The sequence below is a fragment of the Curcuma longa genome, chromosome 20, assembly GCF_044706935.1.
Source record: "Curcuma longa cultivar G26 ecotype Majalengka, Jawa Barat chromosome 20, ITB_CL_G26_1.1, whole genome shotgun sequence".
Taxonomy (NCBI): domain Eukaryota; kingdom Viridiplantae; phylum Streptophyta; class Magnoliopsida; order Zingiberales; family Zingiberaceae; genus Curcuma; species Curcuma longa.
This window is the reverse complement of record NC_133880.1, coordinates 609,855-629,342: the sequence shown is the minus strand read 5'-3', so window position 1 is coordinate 629,342 and position 19,488 is coordinate 609,855. Positions and strand designations below refer to the sequence as shown.

General features: G+C 32.6%; 1 protein-coding gene across 2 annotated transcripts in view; it reads left to right on the top strand.

The window, feature by feature from the left end:
* LOC141813811 (methionine aminopeptidase 1A) overlaps positions 1-14,082 on the top strand; it is a 29,951-nt gene extending 15,869 nt beyond the window's left edge. The window contains exons 7-17 of one of the 2 annotated variants that reach the window (XM_074701797.1): positions 3,324-3,368; positions 5,864-5,963; positions 6,556-6,607; positions 6,690-6,731; positions 8,147-8,208; positions 8,287-8,385; positions 8,549-8,622; positions 8,699-8,768; positions 8,992-9,057; positions 9,138-9,226; positions 13,812-14,082. In XM_074701797.1, the coding sequence (XP_074557898.1) occupies positions 3,324-3,368; positions 5,864-5,963; positions 6,556-6,607; positions 6,690-6,731; positions 8,147-8,208; positions 8,287-8,385; positions 8,549-8,622; positions 8,699-8,768; positions 8,992-9,057; positions 9,138-9,226; positions 13,812-13,889 (777 nt within the window). In that variant the 3' untranslated portion in view covers positions 13,890-14,082. The remainder of the gene's footprint in view (positions 1-3,323; positions 3,369-5,863; positions 5,964-6,555; positions 6,608-6,689; positions 6,732-8,146; positions 8,209-8,286; positions 8,386-8,548; positions 8,623-8,698; positions 8,769-8,991; positions 9,058-9,137; positions 9,227-13,811) is intronic. The other variant, XM_074701796.1, reaches the window with a different exon arrangement.
* Positions 14,083-19,488: the final 5,406 nt, after the last annotated feature.

Below are 19,488 nucleotides of genomic sequence, written 5' to 3'. Positions count from 1 at the left end.
TGTGTTCTTGCAAGGCCAAACAAAGATGTTAAATGCAACAAAAATAATAAGAATATAATGCTAACACAAGATGGTTTTACTTGGTTTGGAATCTTTGACTCCTACTCTACGACCTAAAGATCCATTTGGTGGATAAGCTCGCATTTCCCTCTAATAAAATCTACTTCTTCTTAGGTAGAAAAATCTTCTCTAATATACAAAGAGTGTTTATGGGAGAAGATTACTAAATCCTATACAAGTATTCTTCGAACAATCCGTCCTTGGTTGTGGTTATCTTAGCTCTATGCAGCAACAATATGGGTTGAATGTATGTGCACAAATGTAAAAAATGAATCCATCCATTGTTGATGTAGATGAGCCCCCCATGACTTTCCAACGACTATTTTTTGATTATCCCAGTTCGTTAGAATCAACTCTAGTTGATTGGAATTCAAATTAAAGAGTTGTTGACATGATCTTATCTGGAAATCAGTTGACTCAAAGTGTCTCTACTTGACTCAAATGATGAGTCAATTGGACACTTTTTTCAATCGCTTCAAGCTTAATGGAGAGCATTCCTTGTTTGATCAAGGAATCTTCAGTCAATTCAAGCCATCAATTTGATTGAAAGTACTTCCAATCGACTTAACCTATCAGAGATCTCGACTTTACTTGTTTATGCCTTTGTAAAACTTCGAGAGATTGAGCTTGACCACTGTAAACAACTAGGAGTCCTTATTCCTAGGTCCAAGGCTCTACACAAGCTATACATGCTTAACGCATGTGAATTCAAGACTATAAGCCATATAATCTTGCAACTCATTGTCCTTAGGTCTTTAAGTTGTCGCAACATGATGGTGCCTAAGAGCACACCTCTCATCTGGTCCTCACATACTATTTTCGCTATGTTATTTATGTAGTTCTCCTCTTGCCGTAATTGTCAAAGCTGCCGAACTAACACAAAGCTCCTTGTTCAACGCAGATGTCCTAAACCATCCTTCACCATCGAGTTAAACTAGCTTATCCATGCCAAGTCAACAACCATAAATCAACCTCATTAAATCATAAGCTTCTCAAGTTTCATCAAATTAGGCCCGTGCTCCTTTTCTTGCGTTTTCTCATACCATCTTTCGCCGATCTCTAGCGAACATCTAAGTCTTTGAACTGCACCAACTTAGCTACGCAAGTCAACTAACATAATTCAACCTTGTCAAATCACAAGTTTTGTGAGATTCACGTGCATCTTGCCAACTTCATGCACATATAGTAACATATGTGGGAGCGGAACTAAAAATTCTCAGCTTTATCCACTGACATGACTTTAGATTTTTAATCTTTGGTATGTAGTTTGTATTAAAATTTATTTAAAATTTTAAAATAAGTCGTGTCATTCGATCTGACTATGACCCATTTAATTATATAGGTTGTCTCATGACTCAGTTAATGATCTGTCTAATCCATTTAATAAAGTGGGTCATTAGCCAATTGACTTATTTATAAATGGGGTTGTATGCTGGTTGGAGATTTTGATAAATTTATTAAATTACTCAGCTTTGGGTTTGGATTAAATGGGCCGCGAGTCAATGAGAAGTGTCCTATTTACGACATAAACTTTAAGTGTCACCTCTACATACAAGAATATCCTCCTAGATGAGAAACTTGACTAGTTACTCAATTAAAGGGTAACCCGGTGCATGAAACTCCTGTCAATGTAGGGTCACGGGTTCGAGTTTCGGAACAGTCTCTTGCAAAGCAGGGTAAGATTGCGTACAATAGACCTTTCCTCGGTTCCCCGCATTGGCGGGAGTTTCGTGCATCGGGTTGCCCTTTTGTTGAGTAACTAATCAAGTTTCTCATCTAGGAGGATATTCTTGTATGTAGAGGTAACAATTAGTGTTTATGTCGTAAATAGGCCACTTCTCATTGACTCGCGACCCATTTAATCCAAACCCAAAGTTGACATATTTAATAAATTTATCAAAATCTCCAACCAGCATACAACCCCGTTTACTCAACTATTGTTTCAAAATGTTTAAGCCAAAGCTAATGGTAATTACTCATTGACAGCTTAAAATCTCCATATTAGCAACAACTTGACATTTAAGGTTAAGTTAGGGTGTTAGTCTCCCACTTTGGCTTAATGCCCTTCTCAAAACTCAAAGTCCAACTTATAACTTAGAATTTTCCTAATAGGTGACGTGTGAGGTCAAATAGTGGTCCATCACCACATACAATTCTCATCAAAAACCTTATCTTGCAATTATGGCTGCTCTAAAACCCAAATATTACCATAATCTACCTAAATGAGACATGCCTCAATAACTTTGTTAGACCTAATCACTGACCCAAAATAGTTAACTAGATAGTAATTAATCATCTAGCCTATGAACTTTGTGAACTTCAAAGTCTTTAAATTAGCTATAAAATGTACTATCAAAATCCACCTGGATGAGAGAATTGACTTATAAACTTTGTTAGGTCTATCCACTTTTTCCAAAATGCTTAACTCTAAGTTAATAGTCGAAGTCTACAAATTTCAGTCTTTAGTCAATCACTCTTCGTATGAGACTAGAGGGTGTTTGGATCTCTCTTGCTTTAGACTTGACGCTTCCATCGATATCCAAAGGCCATCTTGTATTTTGTAATCATTTTTAATTAGTGACATGTGCAGTTTAGTTTGGCTTTGCCATCAAACTAAGGGTCCTTTTTAAACATTCCAACTTAAGATCTATGTTATAGGGACTTCGGTACAAGTATCCAAAATGGGTGCAGACCTAAGTCTCTAATATGGTTGTCTAAAATTGTGCATGCCATGTTAGAGATGTCAAATGTCTACTCAAACTGAGGTGTTGAAATCTAAGTAGCAGTACCTAAGATCGTCCAGTGTATTACTATGTCATAACCTAGCTAGCTAAGAGAATTGACCCATTAACTACTGATCCAAAATTCTTAAGCATAAATTAATATAGTTGGCATCTTAGTTGATTAGCTCAGAATTTGCTATGTAGAACTAACATGACAAGTCATGAGATGGCTAAAGTGATTAAAGAAGTTACAGGTATTAAAATGGTTATTGAAACTTGATGTTAACTGCAAGATGAGAGCTGTAATTTGCTTTTAGAACTATGTTCTTTGATGGTTTTATATGACTTTGTTTCTATAAAGATACAATGCATCTCATTTATGTAAATTTTGGCAGGGTATCCCAAAGATTGAACCCAGCAGTGACCTCCAGAATATAGTGGAGGTGAGCAAGATACTGTCTTCAGAGCCTATAATAGTTTTTGATCAATAACTCCTTATCTTCAAATTATCTGATAATTTCTTTGTCCTAACTGTTAAAGATCAAGACGCCTGCACAAATTGAGCGAATGAGAGAAACATGTCGGGTAATTCAATCAATCCAAAATTTACTCGTGCTTTCTTATTTCTGTCTGCCTATTATTGTGTGTAGCCTTGGAGTAAACAGAGCTTAGGTTCCATAAATTTGAATATTATATAGTCGTTTTTTTTTTGTTTTTGATTTCAGGATTTGGCATTGGAATATAGGAAAGTATTGCTCCTACCAGAAAAAGTACAGAAAAATTATAAAAGAAATATTTAATATCCAAAATGTTTCTAGAAAAATTTAGACTGTGAGAGATTGAAAAACATGATGCACTTTGCATTATTTATCCTGGACTTGATATTAAATGAAATGTCTATAAAACCCATTGATAATTCATGGGAAATAAAAATTTGAAATTTGATCACCTCATCCTCAGTGTGGTGGGGATTTCTTTCCCATAAACTTGCTCGTGTAGAACATTCAGGTCCAATGAATTTTTTTCCATATCTGCTCAACTCATTACACTCATAATCGTTGAAAGGAATGCTGTGAAAATGGCATTTTCCCATATCTACTCAACATTTAGGTTGTCACTTATTGGATAAGATATAAAGCAATACTGTGAATTCTACTTGGCAAATTCTCTAGGAAGGCAAGTGTGCAGTCAGAATTTAAAAACATAGGCAAGGCTTGGCATTGGCTACAAAGGGTGCAACTCAGTTGGGCTACGGAGGAATATGAGAACTCGAAATACTTTCATATGGTTGCTAATGACCGAAAGCAGAGGAATGCCATCTCCACTTTCAAGGGTTCAAACTGTTGGGAGTTGATTGTTATATATCCAATCAACTGTCTTAGTCGATTCCTAAACTTTTTGTGCTCCATCTGTGTATTCCAATCAACTGCACCAGTCGACTATAAAATTTTCTATTGAACTGTCATAAATTTATCACCGGTAGTCGATTGATCTTGAACTATCAATCGATTGTAACTAACTTAATACCCAAATCCATGTTCGAGGGCATAATTACACTTAGGAAGCTGCAAGGAGTGCCAAGAACTTGGTTTGAAGTGTTTCTGAGATGTCTAAGGTCATCAATGAGTTTTGGTCAAAATTTACTGATGACTCTATAATGTCTAGAATTTTAAAATCTTGAAATGGTCTAAACTAAGGTCAAAACTCACTAATGACCTTATAATATCTAGAATTTTAAAATCTTGAGATGGTCTAAACTAAGGGAGTCATAGGAATCCTTTGGTAGTGTTGGGAAGTGAGTATGACAGACCTAAGTCCTCTAATGAGCTCATGACAAAATATCTCAAGATTGTGCCAATTTTAGAAACTCACAGTTCTAGATTGTGAAATCCATGTCAGAGTGCAATCATACTCACTCATCAAGACCACTAAAGGGTTCCTAGGATCCCCTGGTTTAGTTGATGTTAAGATTTTGAAATTTTGGATATTGTAAGTCTATCAGTGTGTTTTGGCCAAAACTCGTTGATAGTCTTAGAAACTTCAAAATTACTTCAAACTAAGACCATTATACTTTTAGGAGCCTCTAAGATGTAACTATGCACTTAGACCTGGATTCCATAGCTAGATTAAGAGCTGAGTTTTTGAAATTTTTACATGTTAAAATTTTGAAATTTCAGATATTGTAGATCAATTAGTGAATTTTGACCAAAACTTTTTATGTCTTTAGGTACTTCAGAAACATTTCAAATTAAGTTCATTGCATTCTTTACATCCTCCTGAGTGTAATCATGCTCTCAAGCATGAATTTCACATCCTAGATAGGAATTGTGGGTTTTTGAAATTAGCATAACCTTGAGATGTTTTGTCATGAGCTCATTAAAGGATCTAGGTCTGTCATAGTCACTCACCAACACCTCCAAAGATTTCCTAAGACTTTCCTAGTTTAGATCATCTCAAGATTTTGAAATTCTAGACATTGTAGAATTATAAGTGGCTTTTGACCAAAACTCGATGATCTTAGGCACCTTAGAAACACTTCAAATCAAGCTCATTGCACTCTTTGCAGCTTCTTGAGTATAACCATGCACTCAGACATAGATTGAAGTATTAAAATTGAGTTATTAAGTTTGTCACAATTGACTGATTGCTCAAGATTGACTGATAGCTCAAGATTAGGTGACTATTGGTGATAGGTTTGTGACAGTCTAATAGAAAGTTTTGTAGTTTCTGACACAATCGACTGGAGTCCACATATGAAGCACAAAAAGTTCAAGAATTGACTGGGATAGTCGATTAGATATATAATAGTTGACTATATAGTACTCGACTGATGAGTTAGGATCAATCGATTGTTGATGATTGTAGTCCGCACATGGAGTGAAGGAGGGGTATTATGGGAATTATGTAGTATAATGGGAATTATGTACATGTTTTGGTAAATATGAAACTTGAGTACGTAGTTTGGATATTAGGGAAAGTTGGCTACACGGTTTAGTAAATTGCTATTTTTTTATTTCATTTAGTTGGTTTGTCCACATGAATCACTTATTGTCCTTTTATTGTCACTTTATGATTATCAGATTGCAAGAGAGGTTTTAGATGCCGCTGCTCGTATAATTCGACCTGGAATTACAACAGACGAAATTGATGACGTAGTTCATCAGGCTACAATTGCTGCTGGTAATGTCTCTTTTTGCATGAAATGAAGAGAAGTTTTAGGTTCACTACTTCATTGTATGCAATATGTAAATATTATTAGCAAATTGTTCAATATTGTTTCAGGAATTCTTAGGCATGATCTTATTGATTAGCTTTCCTTTTGTTCCATGCACATTCACTTATTGCCAAGTGTATGCACCTGTTTTGTGCACATAGGAGTGTTCATATTTGGAAGGAAGCAAAGCAGGACATATCAAGACAATTGACTTCTTATTGGTGTAAATTTAAGATCGTGCTACTTTAGAAGCTAAGTCTCTGAAGTCAAACCCAATGATTATGTTTTTCTGTTATTGTCTCTCATGTCATTCCCCAAATATATGATTGAAGAGTTGTTTTATAAGTCCGATTGTTGATTCCCATCTAGTTTTGCTGCATCTGTGACATTTATGCAAGTTGAGGTCACACTGAGTTCTTGTAATTGTTGTGTATTCTAGTTATTCACTTAATCTTATAAATTATTTATGCTTCTTGCTTGCAAAGGTATACTTGCTCAATTATGTTTAAGATGGTATTTAATATAACATGGTTTTTAACTCCTTTTGTTCTTTTCTAGGAGGGTATCCGTCCCCATTGAATTATCATTTTTTTCCAAAATCTTGCTGCACGTAGGTTGTTTTTCCAATACACCATATATTACTATGTTTCCAAAATGTCTTTGTTGAACTGTAACATTTTGAAAATCTACAGATCTGTTAATGAAGTCATCTGCCATGGGATTCCGGACGCAAGGTGCATTCTTCTTCTGACAATTGTTTCACTTAATCATCAGATTTCCATTATGTAGCTTTGTTAACTTCTTCATAAGATGAATCTTATAAAACATCTATTATTTAGTTTCTATAGTTCAAGAAATTCTTGAAACATTTGATGTGGGACTAACTTGTAATTTATTAATATCCACAAGCTAGATTATAGAATGTAGCTTCCTTCGATGATGATGCAATGGCAAGGTGATTTGCATGCTGAAATATGCATGGATATATGTTTGCGTTATTGTTTCTCAATGATGACCTTTTCTATTTTCTTATTTATTTTTGTCGCTTGGTGTTTAAAGTAATACTTTCAGTAGTTAAAATATAATTGTCAGGAAATACAAAGACAAAAAGACTTTTAAGCCAAAATAAGTTGCCCTTGGTGGTTTGATCTGTCCTGTAGTAGAACAACCAACATAACATACCAAAGTCCTAACACTGCAAAAACAGAGAAGGTACAAAACACACAAGGATTATATAGAAACCTCGAGATGGGAGAGAACCACTAGTGAGGATGAAGATAAAGATCAATGATGCAGATGTACAGAAGTTACATTATAAGCACACAATGCAGAACACAAAAGCCTAATTGTTACCTTATAGATTACATTGATATCTGGATGTACCACTCTACATTTTGTTCCATTCAGGCTAGATACTGCAGAAAACACAATTGCACTACCTCAAATTATAAAGGGCAATTGTGTCAAACATCACATGCTTTGAACAGAGATACTGTATGTTTTGTTAGCATAAAATCCATGTTGATATGCTTTGATCTCCTCGATCTTAGGGTTCTCAAGTTAGCAAACTAGATTAAGTATCCAACTGTATCAGTTCAATCCAGATCTGACATGCTAGATTGAAATGGTTGGTTCCTGGCAGGTATTCTCCTAAATCCTTTTATTCATAGCTTGGCATAGATTTTGGCTCAACATTTCTAAAGGTTGATCATTGTGGCATTTAAATATATAATTGTAGGACAGATTTTTGAGTCACACTTAACAATAGTCCTCTTTTAGATGAGTAATTTGATGAATGCCACACCTGTTAGCCAAGACTAGGAATGTTGGATTGTGTCAAGCATTTGACTTGGAATTTCTCTGAGCTCAGTTGTTTGATCTTTGTTACTAAGGGTGGTTCTTATTGACTCCTAAATTTGATTCAAGTAACACTGATGTTTAGATAGAGATTACATTCTTCCAAGATGAGTTGATTGGAGAATGTGTAATCCAGTAATGTTTGTTCGCTTGATCTTAAACTTTTATTTCTCAAGCAGCTTTACTAGGTCCTAAAGAGAAAGGCCATTTTTGTTTTTTTGCATGAAGTGGTATATATTTGTTTACCACATACAATTTGAACCATTCATGATTCTCAGTCGTCATTCTACAGGAGGCTCGAGGATGGTGACATTGTCAATGTTGATGTAACTGTATATTATAAAGGTGTCCATGGTGAGTCAACCTTAAATCCACTCAACTTTCTTCTTGTGTACGCTGTAAATATAAGTCTCTCGAGTTTTGATTTTATAGGTGATCTAAATGAGACTTTTTTTGTTGGAGAAGTGGATGAAGCTTCTCAGCATCTTGTCCGTTGCACCTATGAATGTTTGGAGAAAGCCATTTCTATAGGTTATCCTTTTAATATTCACTGACGGTTGATGTTGTTGGTTTAATTGCTAGTAGATTTCTTTAAGATTACATCATGTATATGCTTTCTGTCCAGCAAACTATTCCATTACGTAAATTTCACATCAATTTGAGTTTATTCTGATTTATTTTACTTCAAGTTCAGTTAAACCTGGCATTCGATTCCGTGATGTTGGTGAAGTTATTAATCGCCATGCAACAATGTCTGGGCTATCAGTGGTATGCTATTTCACAACACTCCAATTTAAATATATGCTGCTGTTGACTTATTTCAGCATATAATTGTTTGATGCAGGTGAAATCATATTGTGGACATGGTATTGGAGAGTTGTTTCACTGTGCTCCGAATATTCCTCATTATGGGAGTATCCTAGCTAACTAATTTAGATGAATGCTCTATTATACTATATTTGGTTTTTGGCTTCCAATCTTACATGTTTAGAAGAAAAAAAAATCCCATCTACGAACGAGGCACATGGACTTGGTTATGCTACTCATATCCAATGATAGTTGATGACATACTAGATATCTAGGTCTGAGCTAAAAAACTTGCTGTGCATGCAATTGTTGCCTTGACACCTGAAATAGAAAACAAAGCTGTTGGTATCATGAAAGCTGGGCAGACATTTACAATTGAACCTATGATCAATGCAGGTCATTTTTTTGGATTTGATTAGTATTTCTATGTTTATAGTCACCATTTATTCATATTGTTCAAGTGTTTTTATCTTCAGGAATCTGGCGTGATCGGTTATGGCCAGATGGATGGACTGCAGTTACTGGAGATGGTAAACGAAGTGCTCAATTTGAGCACACTCTTTTGGTGAGTAGCACCTTTATATTTATTGAATGTTTTAAATGGTAATCAGAAATTTTCTGTTGGAGTCAACTGTTTATGCTTCTAAAAAAATATATTGCTTTATGATAGTTAAATATTTATAACTACTGTTATAATTCCTTTCATTCATTGAACATTTGTCTTAGTTTGACATTGACTATCAGCAACCTAACGCAACCCTCCTTTATCCGGATTTGGGACCGGCCATGACAGGTTATTTGTCAGGGGTGGAGTTTGTAACTATAAGAGAAAATAAAGGAAAAATGAACAGCCTATAAAGAATTATATATTTGTAAGAATGAGAAAATTTTAAAAAATATACAAGAGGCAAGAAAGAGGCTAAGAAGCAGTGAATGAAATTAAGAATCAAAGTTTTGAACGGTTATATTGAAAATTAAATACAAAGAAGGGAAAAGTGATATTTATAAAATAGTTAAAGTGAGAGAGAGGAAGACAAAAAATTTTATTTAAATAAGATTTATTAAATATGAATGCAATAGGATGCTAGTAAATGCTGGAGAAATAAAAGAGCGATGGAAGAAATATTTTCATTAACTTTTTAATGAAGGTTTAAGGGATCAACTTAACTTAGATAATTTAAGTATGTCAAATGAGTATAGAAATTTAAATTTTTATCATAAAATTCAAATTTTAGAAGTAGAACAAACTTTAATTGGGATGCAAAATGGAAGTGCCTAGGGAAATAAGGCATTGAATGACTTACAAAATTATTTAACATGATATTGAAAACAAAAAAAATGTCTGATCAATGGAGGGTACAGACATGTACTTAGATGACAAATAAATACTCCGATTAGACGATGTAAAATTATGACAAATAAACACATTAAACGAGTAAGAGGAAGACCAAAATAGACTTGGTTAATAACAATAAAATAAGATAAAATTTATTTAAGTATAGATGATGATATAGTAGGGGATAGAGCCCAATGGCGTAGAAGGATCCATATAACTGACCCCACCTAGTGAGATAAAATTTGGTTGTTGTTGTTGTTGTTATAATTCATTGGAATCACTTAGTTTGTTCAAAATTTCACAGCTTAGATGCTTTGGTTATCATCATCTTAAGCAACATACTAATAGAATAGTTTTTAGTCAGGAATGGAGATTTCCTTAGGAAATTAGGGGACAAATGTAGTTGTGAGTCTCACTTATGTGCTTGAGTATCCTATTAATCCATTATTCTTTTCTAGAACTTGGATATTCATTTTCATTGCAGCTGAGTAACACCATGCTGCCTTTTTAGTTTGTTGTTTGTTGTTTTTTTCTATAAAGGTAAGTTATTATCACTATTTTTTAATTTATAAAAAAATATGGTTTAAAATTTCAAGTTGTGTCGAAGTTTCAGTCCCGAACCAGAACGATACAGTTCAGTATGGTGCCGTGCCGATATAGTTTCAATATTTTTTAAATATAAAATATATTAATTAAAAATAAAAAAATTAATTTAAATATTTAAAAATAAAAATATAAAATAATAAAATAATTTTTTAAAAAATATATATTAAATTAATAGGATAATTTTATTAGATTTTAATTAAGTCTATTTAAATTATATCAATCGTAGTTAGATGTTGATTAAAATTATTAACATAAAATTTTAATTAAATGATTAAAAACCCACTATTCTGTTTCATCCGCGCATGACAACAGGCACAGTATCACCAGTCCCGGGCGGCACCTCCGGACGCATCGCTAGTCCTGTGCGAGGCGTCCGAAGGCGTCGTGGCAATGATACCACTGTGCCGGTGCCGCTCCGCAAGTGGAATGGGATGTTTGGTCCGTATCGGACAAAACAATTCAAGATTTTAATCCATGCAAAAAGTAGAATTTCTCAGTCAGCCTGCTCTTTTTTTGGAAGTAAAGGTGAAATTCCTAAAAAGGTTTATTTGATCACTCCCATTCACCCTAAAAGGATACCCCACAATTCGTAGTTGAGTAGTGAGTACAGAGGAGGATAAACGTATTCTACACAATATATTTTTTTATATTGTTAAAAGTGATTGGCAAGCCAATTATATTAAAAGCATGAGCCCTTAGGAAAGGGCAATTATATATTTAATCTGCGATACTTTCCCTTCGCATGTGAGTGACTATACCGATACTTGGCTTTCATGTGTGATTAGCCTGTCACTTTGACTGGCATAAATCTAACCTTGGATGCTGCTCTAATTCTATATTAAAGTTCACGGGTTAATCACTTATCTAAAAAACTGGAGCTATTAGGAAAGAGACCAATTATATATTTATTTCCTTAATATTATACGTAATTCATGATAGAGAAGAATCTTTTGTTCTAAATGCAATTTTCAACTACTACTAGATCTTCCAGGGCACCAACATGACTTGAGTCTTCAGGTAAGGTTTCTTGGTGCATTCAAAAGTAGTTAATTCAATGTCAACACATCACCAGTTTCACAGATTCAGTTTTCATCTCCATTTACAAAAGCACAATTTTCAGATCCAAAACCATTCCATAAGAAAGATTCATTTTCCATTACCAAGCTCTGCCTGACACCTACAACTCAGTTTATAGGTTCCAAAATCAGAATCTGAGATTGATGATTTCTAGTTCAGAACTCTGAAAAATTAGTAAGAGTACATCGGCCAATCTTCCTTCTTCAGTCCTTGTCAATCTAGCATCTTGAATGTTTTTCAGAATCTGAGATTTGTGATTTCCTGTTCAGAATTCTAAAATATCAGCAAGGTTACATTGGTTCAATCTCAGCCTTCATCTTCTTGAATCAGCTCTGAGATTATTACATAGTTTTAGCATTTTGAACGATTTTCAGCATTCTTCAACACTACTTAACTTCATCATCTTCATCATTAAAAAAAATGGCTTCAGCATCCTTTCAACACTGCTTAGCACCAATAAAATTGTTTATAGCATCAGCATTCTGAATATCTACACTGCTAACTCCAGCTGTCTTCCCCTATTAGTATGCTTGTGTCTAGTCGCTGCTAACTATCAAACTGATTTCTGCATGAACATTTGACATCCCCTTTGAAAGTGGTGCAAACGGTCTTGTTAAAATTAAGTCGAGTCGCGCAAGAAGGATCGACGAACGGCGATCGGGAAAAGAGAAAAGAAAAAAGGAAAAAATTAGGGTTTTAGAAATACCTGCTCTGATACCATGTTAAAATTAACTTAATCAAAAAGAACACATATACAGGGTTTATATAACCAGCAAATATAACCAACAAAACCCTAATACCACAAGAAGAAAAGACCTATCTACCTCTACTTCTCACAATAGGTCTTAAACTTGTTTTATTGGATTTGTTCTGGATGATGGAAAAACTGCCAGCAAGTAACAAGCATATACTCCTTAGGATGCTTGACACTGGGTTGGGTTTGGTGAACCAATAGGTCACTCCTTTAGCTTTAGTATATTACACAAATAAATAGAAGATGTTTAAAGAGAACACAATAATCTTCTTTGTTCCATAAACATCAACCACAATGAGATAGGCTAACCCCTATATTCTGAACACTGCTTTTGGAAGATTCTTCTATTCCTTTCTTTCAAGCCAGTGTTGGTGTACTGTTGTGGTAAAAATAAAAATAATATAAGCATCTTACCAGATCCACAATCAGTGAACAAAAAAAAATGCATTACTCTGTTCCCAAGCTTCAAATTGCCCAGTCAAGCTGCCTTTCGCAATTTTGATTCTCAATGTGAATTTATGTTTTTGTTACTTGATAAAATTTGGTCAGGTTCAACCATTGAACATCCGCCTTAAAAATTGTGCTATTTTTAAATTGATGGTAGAAAAGTATTAATGCCATTGGATCTTAAGATGGAATAAATTCTATTTGACTTGGATTTAGATCGTTTGTATTAATGGCATTAGTAAAATCAGAGTGGTAGATTGTTCCCTTTTGGTGGGATCTAAATTGTGTAATATTAGCTGTCTTGTGTATCTTTAGCCTTGATAATTAACTTTTCAGGAACGTCATCCTTTGAAAGTCATTGCATCAATGATTTTCGCGGCATACTGTTTTTGTTTGTTTGAACTATAGTTCTGATTTCTTTCTAGAATCACACTGCTGATCAACGGGTGTAACCGCTTGGAGTAACTTGTGATGGGGTTCTATTTGTTGTAAATAATTATTTAGCTGACAAAGTGAAGCCGAGTCTTTTTGGATAGCAGCGTTCTTGGCGTAAAGTTTTCTGAGACATCAAGTCTGCAACGAATTCTATCACTTTCAACCTTTTTTATATTCGTTCGCTAGATCAAATTTCAAGTTGATGTAGCCTAGGTGCTATTGTCGGGCAACTTATGCCAGTCAGGTTGACAACATAATCGGAGCTGCATAGGCACCTTTCTTATAAGCAGGGAACAAATTCTTAAATAACATTAATACAAATTTGAAATGATGAATACATCTTGGCTAATTTGTCTCCCTCCCATTTTCTTTGAAATGACATTAATACGAACCCGAGCATCTCGGATAATCTTAATTAATTTTCTCGGGCTGTGAATCATTCAATTTATTGATGCTCTTTGGGAATCATCTTGAGGTGTTAATTATCATGTGCAGGTAACGGAGACAGGGGTTGAGGTTCTAACTGCAAGGTTGCCACAATCGCCTAATGTCTTTCCGTGGTTGAACTCGTAATCTTGTTTTGCAATTTGTGACCAAGTTTTTGAGTAAGCTTTGTCATTCGTTCAATTTGGCAACTTATGCCGCTATATGTCTGTATACAAATGGCGATCCCATTTGCTTTCTATCATTTACTGGTGATCCTCACCGGAGGCAAGGCAAACTTTTGTACGACTTTAAATGCTGAATGTATCTAGTTGCGTCTTAATTTGGCTTGCTACATTGAAAAAGGAAATTAGCCTATCTTCTTTGTACCCTGTGACGATATTCAAATTGAATTAACTTTGTTGTCTGTTTCTAATTCGGCTGGGTACTTCCACTAAATGACTAACTAATTTTCCAGGATTTGCCCTTCTTTATCCAACCGGATAACTTGAAACCTGATTGGAAAAAAGAATTACGCAGGTATCTTTTTTTTTCTTTTGATAATTTTAGTGTCCGGGAGGTGGATGGTTTTTTTTTCTCTTAGAGCATCTATATTGGTGTTAATGTGTGGATGGTTGGAATTGCTGGTTAACTAATGGTTCCAATCAGTTGCTGAATTTTTTTTTTGAACAATTGATGTGTGCGACCACAAGTGTAGAGTGGTCGTCAAATAATAAATTATCATCTTTTGGGGAACTTGAAATCGAGTACTAAATAAATAATCGAAATCGGGAGAACATGTGAAGAAAACAAATTAAGAAAGTAAATGAGAGTTTGTAGGAAAATTAATTTTTGGAAGCAAATCTAGGACTTTAGTTTTACCGTGATTATCCTTGATAATATAGTTGTAATCTCTCTTTTACCTCAATATTGATCAAGCTTGAAGGTGGTCTATTTTAAGGTAATCGATGTTTTATTTCAAATTTACAATCTATCCAAATGCAACACTTATTTTTGGGATAATCTTACTAAAGTGATCGCTTTCCTAGAGAGATTCCTATCAGCTGCCCCATGATCCTCTAGCTATTATCCTTTACTTTCTATGTTGAATTGGGGTAGATTTCTTACACTTTGTGATAGTCAATGGTATCCTTGAGTGCATTTAGACTATTTTCGTGAACAATTCCTCAAATCTAATTCTTAATTTGGGATTGGAGTTGACTGTTTCTTTCTCCTCACCCCAAGATGTGTGCTAATGCCCGTTAAGATATATTAACACATTAAGTATGCTAACAACTACATCAAGGATCAACACGTCACATGATAAAATAGATAAATATTAATAATACATAATTATCAAGTCATAGTCAGATTACTCTCTAATCCTAAAGTTAAGGGAAATTACTTCATGAAGATGGAGATACAAGCCAAAGACAGAGAGTTAAGCATGCTACAATTCAATGAAAGAGAAAAGAGTAGAAATCTCAATTGTAGGTGTGTGATGTTGTCTTTAGAAGTTCCTTGGTGGACGAAATCCTCACGGCTCCTTGAAAATGAATATCTCCTAATATTTCTTGTCACAGAGAAATTCCTTGATGCCTCAAACATGAGCCCTGTTAGTTCTTTTATAGCCTCCAAGCCTTTCAAATCTATTTACGACTTTCCTAAAATGTCGAGGCACTATCACCAGACCACGATCGTGTTAGGAAACACGCCCTGGTCGTGTGGCATGCTGGTCTTCAAAAGTTGATCAAACATGACCATGTTAGGAGACACGGCCAAACCATGTTCGACTCTGGAAATTTTCATCTATCAACAGCAAGGAGCATGACCATGTCAGGGGACAGTTTGCCCTTGTACGGTGCTAATAGTTCAATTGTTGCTTCGTTGCTCGCCTAACTCCATAGGTTATGCACGATTGTTGCCAGGGGCATAGTCAGACCGTGCACCATGCTGGAATGCACACTCTAAGGCTTCTTTAACTTTGGTTAAACTCTGAATTCACGTCCTATCAATAAAAATGTACAAATAGCAATTCTCTGAATTAAAAGAGTAAAAATAATATGAAAGTGATGCAAATATGCAAAATATACTCGTGCAATAAAACAAATGCATGCAAAATAATATCTAACATATGCATAAAATACGCACATCAACAGTTTGTATTATGATACCATTTTTCGATCAATGGTAATGATTAAGTGACCGTTATTCCCTAAATTTTGTAAATAGGTTACTCTATTTCATTTTTTTACATCAATCTTTCTATTTTTGTTTCTTAATTCTCAAATTTCAATTGTTTTCAACTTCAAGTCCTCAATTCTGAATGTAGGGATCTTTATCTTACTCTCAAAAGTGTAGGGAAATAATAATTTTAAATTTGGATCTTGATGACATTAAATTTATCGATGATGATGAGCTAGACCCATTTCGAACAATCAAGAGCAAGAAAGTAATAAAACTTTTAAGATTCAAGATACTCTATCTCTAAAATCATCTATTTTTACTAAATATTTTAAGAAAATGACTCTTCTATCTAGAAAAATACATGTAAAATGTAAATATTACAACACATCTTATAAATTTCAATTGGGTGATAATTATGGATCATTGAAGTGTCATATTAAAACTAGGCACTCAACTAAGTTTGGAGTCAATTGTTCTTAATCACAATTAACTTATAAGTTAATTGTGATTAAGGGCTTAAGTTAAGTTTGAATTTTCATTGGCTAAATTAACATATAAGAACTTAAGTTAGGCTCAACTATTTTTAGTTAGAATTTATTTTAAAAAGTTAAACCTTGACTTTTTGATCACTCAAAATTGTTCCAAGCGTCGAAACCTGAACCAGTAAATAACAAAATCTTATACCCTTCCCTTCCCTCATCAATGATACTCTCAAAGGATGTTCTTTTTCACTTTTATCGTTGGTCTTCCTTCCTTACTCTTTCTTCCTCTTCTTTGATAAAAATAGAAAGTAGGGTTCTTTATTTGTTCGACGCAAAGCAATATGCTAGTCTTTTTAAAGCATCAAATTGATTCTTTTTTCTTTTCTTATTATATAAACTAAAAAATAATCATCTTCAATTAAGTAAAATTTTATAATATAAAAATATGAACATTGTTATTGCATTAGGTTAGTTAAAAGGTTTTGTTTCTTTTTGAATGATTATAGAAAAATGGATTCACATCAGTTGTGATTTCTACCAAAAAGATTGCAAATAAAATTAATATAGACTAAAATTTTGTGAAAAATATATAATTAGAAGAAACAAATAATTTAATGAGAACTAAACTAATGAGGTGAAATTTTCACCTAAAGAATCTATTAAAATTAATTATTTTAATTATATTATTTATCATGTCATTTCTTACTTTAAAGTAGGTTTAAATAGTTTAAAATATATGAAGATAATTTTGATTTTTGTATGACGTAGAAAAGTTTTAAAAATTATTAACATTTTTTTAAAGAAAAATATTTAAATCTCGAAAACTTTTAAAACATGACAATGGTTTAGATTTATTTTCAAAATTAAAAATTTTAAAAGAAATAACAAATCTAAAATTAAAAATAACACTTGAGATACTAAATTTTATAAAAATATTAAATTCTTTTCCTAATGCATAGATCATTTATAGAATACTACTGATAATACATGTTAATATAGCTTCAACATATTTTTTTTCAAAATTAAAATTAATAAAATTTTATTTATGTTCAACAATGTCTCAAAATAATTTAGCAATTTTATCAATCAAAAAAATTTATTATCAAAGCTCAAATATAAAATTTTAATTAGTAATTTTGCATCTCAAAAAATTAAAAATTAAATTTTATAAAAGTATATTAATTTTTTAAAAAATTAAGGTTTAAATATTGTTTTGCCTAGGGTCTCGAAAATGATTGAGACAACCTTGGAGAAAGATAGTATGGTGTCACTTGGACTTAGACCGTGGAGTAGGAATCAAGGGTTCCAAACCACATAAGATTTCAGATGTTATTTATTGTTGTGTTTTATATTTTTATTTTCCTCAATGAAAATAAGGTGAATCACAATCCCCCCCCCCCCCCCCCCCCCCCCCCCCTCTAGCGATGTCAAAGGTCCAATATAATGGACTAATGAGGTACATTTTATAAAATTAATAGAATACAACAATAATCAAGTCTTACCCCACTAGGTGAGATCAACGATATAGATCCTTCTACGTCATTGGACTCTATCCCTTATTACATCATCATTTATATTAAAATAAAATTTATCTTATTTTATTATTGTTAATCAAATCTTTTTTATTTTTCTCTTTCTCGTTTGATGTGCAACATTTATCATAGTTTTATATTGTCTAACTGGAGTATTTATTGATCGTTTAAGTACATATTCATACCATCTTAAATATGTCTTTCGGAGTTTCTCCTCAACAGGTGTAATCTATACTTTCTTTCTAATAAAATGGAATCTAAAAAAAAATTCATGTGATGTACCAACACATTACGATTCAATGTATAAATTATTATAAGATTCATTTCAATATAAAAAATTATTATGTTTAATTTTTACATAATGTATACTTATTTTAACACCAATAAAATATATGTAAAAGTATTTGTGACTTTAAAAGTTTATAATGATGCAACTAAATATCTAGTGTTTATTATCTTATTTCCCATTTAATTAAAATTAATTTTTATAATATAGCCTAAATTTTAAATGGATATATCACGAATAAATTTTTATGATGTTTTAATATCATTTAAAGATTCTTCTGTTTCTGATCTTGCTTTATTATATAAATACTATAACTAATTTATATAATATTTATAAAAATTATAATTTAAAATATGGATTAAAAGTTAATATAGTTGAAATACAAAGTACTCATAGTGGTCGTAGTAGTCTAAACTTCACGAAAGCATAACTTTTATTATGAGATTGGGTGAAACATTCACAAGCAGAACCGTCTCAAGGTTCTTTAAGGCCCTAGGTAAAAAAAAAACGTTTTTAACAATTTTTTTCTCACTTTTTTTTTCATTTAAATTTGGGACTGACAACGTCAGATTTAAAACTATTTTTAAAAAAATTAAAATATTAATTTTAAAAAATAAATTTTTATATAAAATTTAGTTTTCTAACTTTTGGAGATGAAAAATTATTAATTAAAATTATATATTCAAGTTTTAATAATAAATTTTTTCCAATTGATAAAATTATTATATTATTTAATTCTTCTTGAGACATTTTGAACATACATAAGACTTTATTAATTTTAATTTTTTTAAAAATCTGCTGAAGCTACACTAACTGATATAGTTAGTAGTATTTTATAAGCAATCGGGAAAAGAATTTAATTTTTTATAATACTTAATATCTCAAGTGCTATTTTTAATTCTAAATTTATTATTTCTTTTAAAATTTTTAATTCTAAAAATAAATCTAATATCAGATAACATATGATGTATTAAAAAGTTTTGAAGATTTAAATATATATTTTTAAAAAATCATCATCAAATAATTTTAACTTTTCTATATCATATAAAAAATTAATATTATCTTCGTATATTTTTAATTATTCAAGCCTACTTTGGAGTGAAGAAATAACACGATCAATAATATAATTAAAGTAATTAATTTTAAAAGATTCTTCAAGTGAAAGGTACGGTCAATACGAAATCGCCGATGAGGAAGGAAAAGGGTGTGGAGCATTAATGAGAGAGGGAAAAGTTACGAGATCATCGACAGCTAAGGTTTTT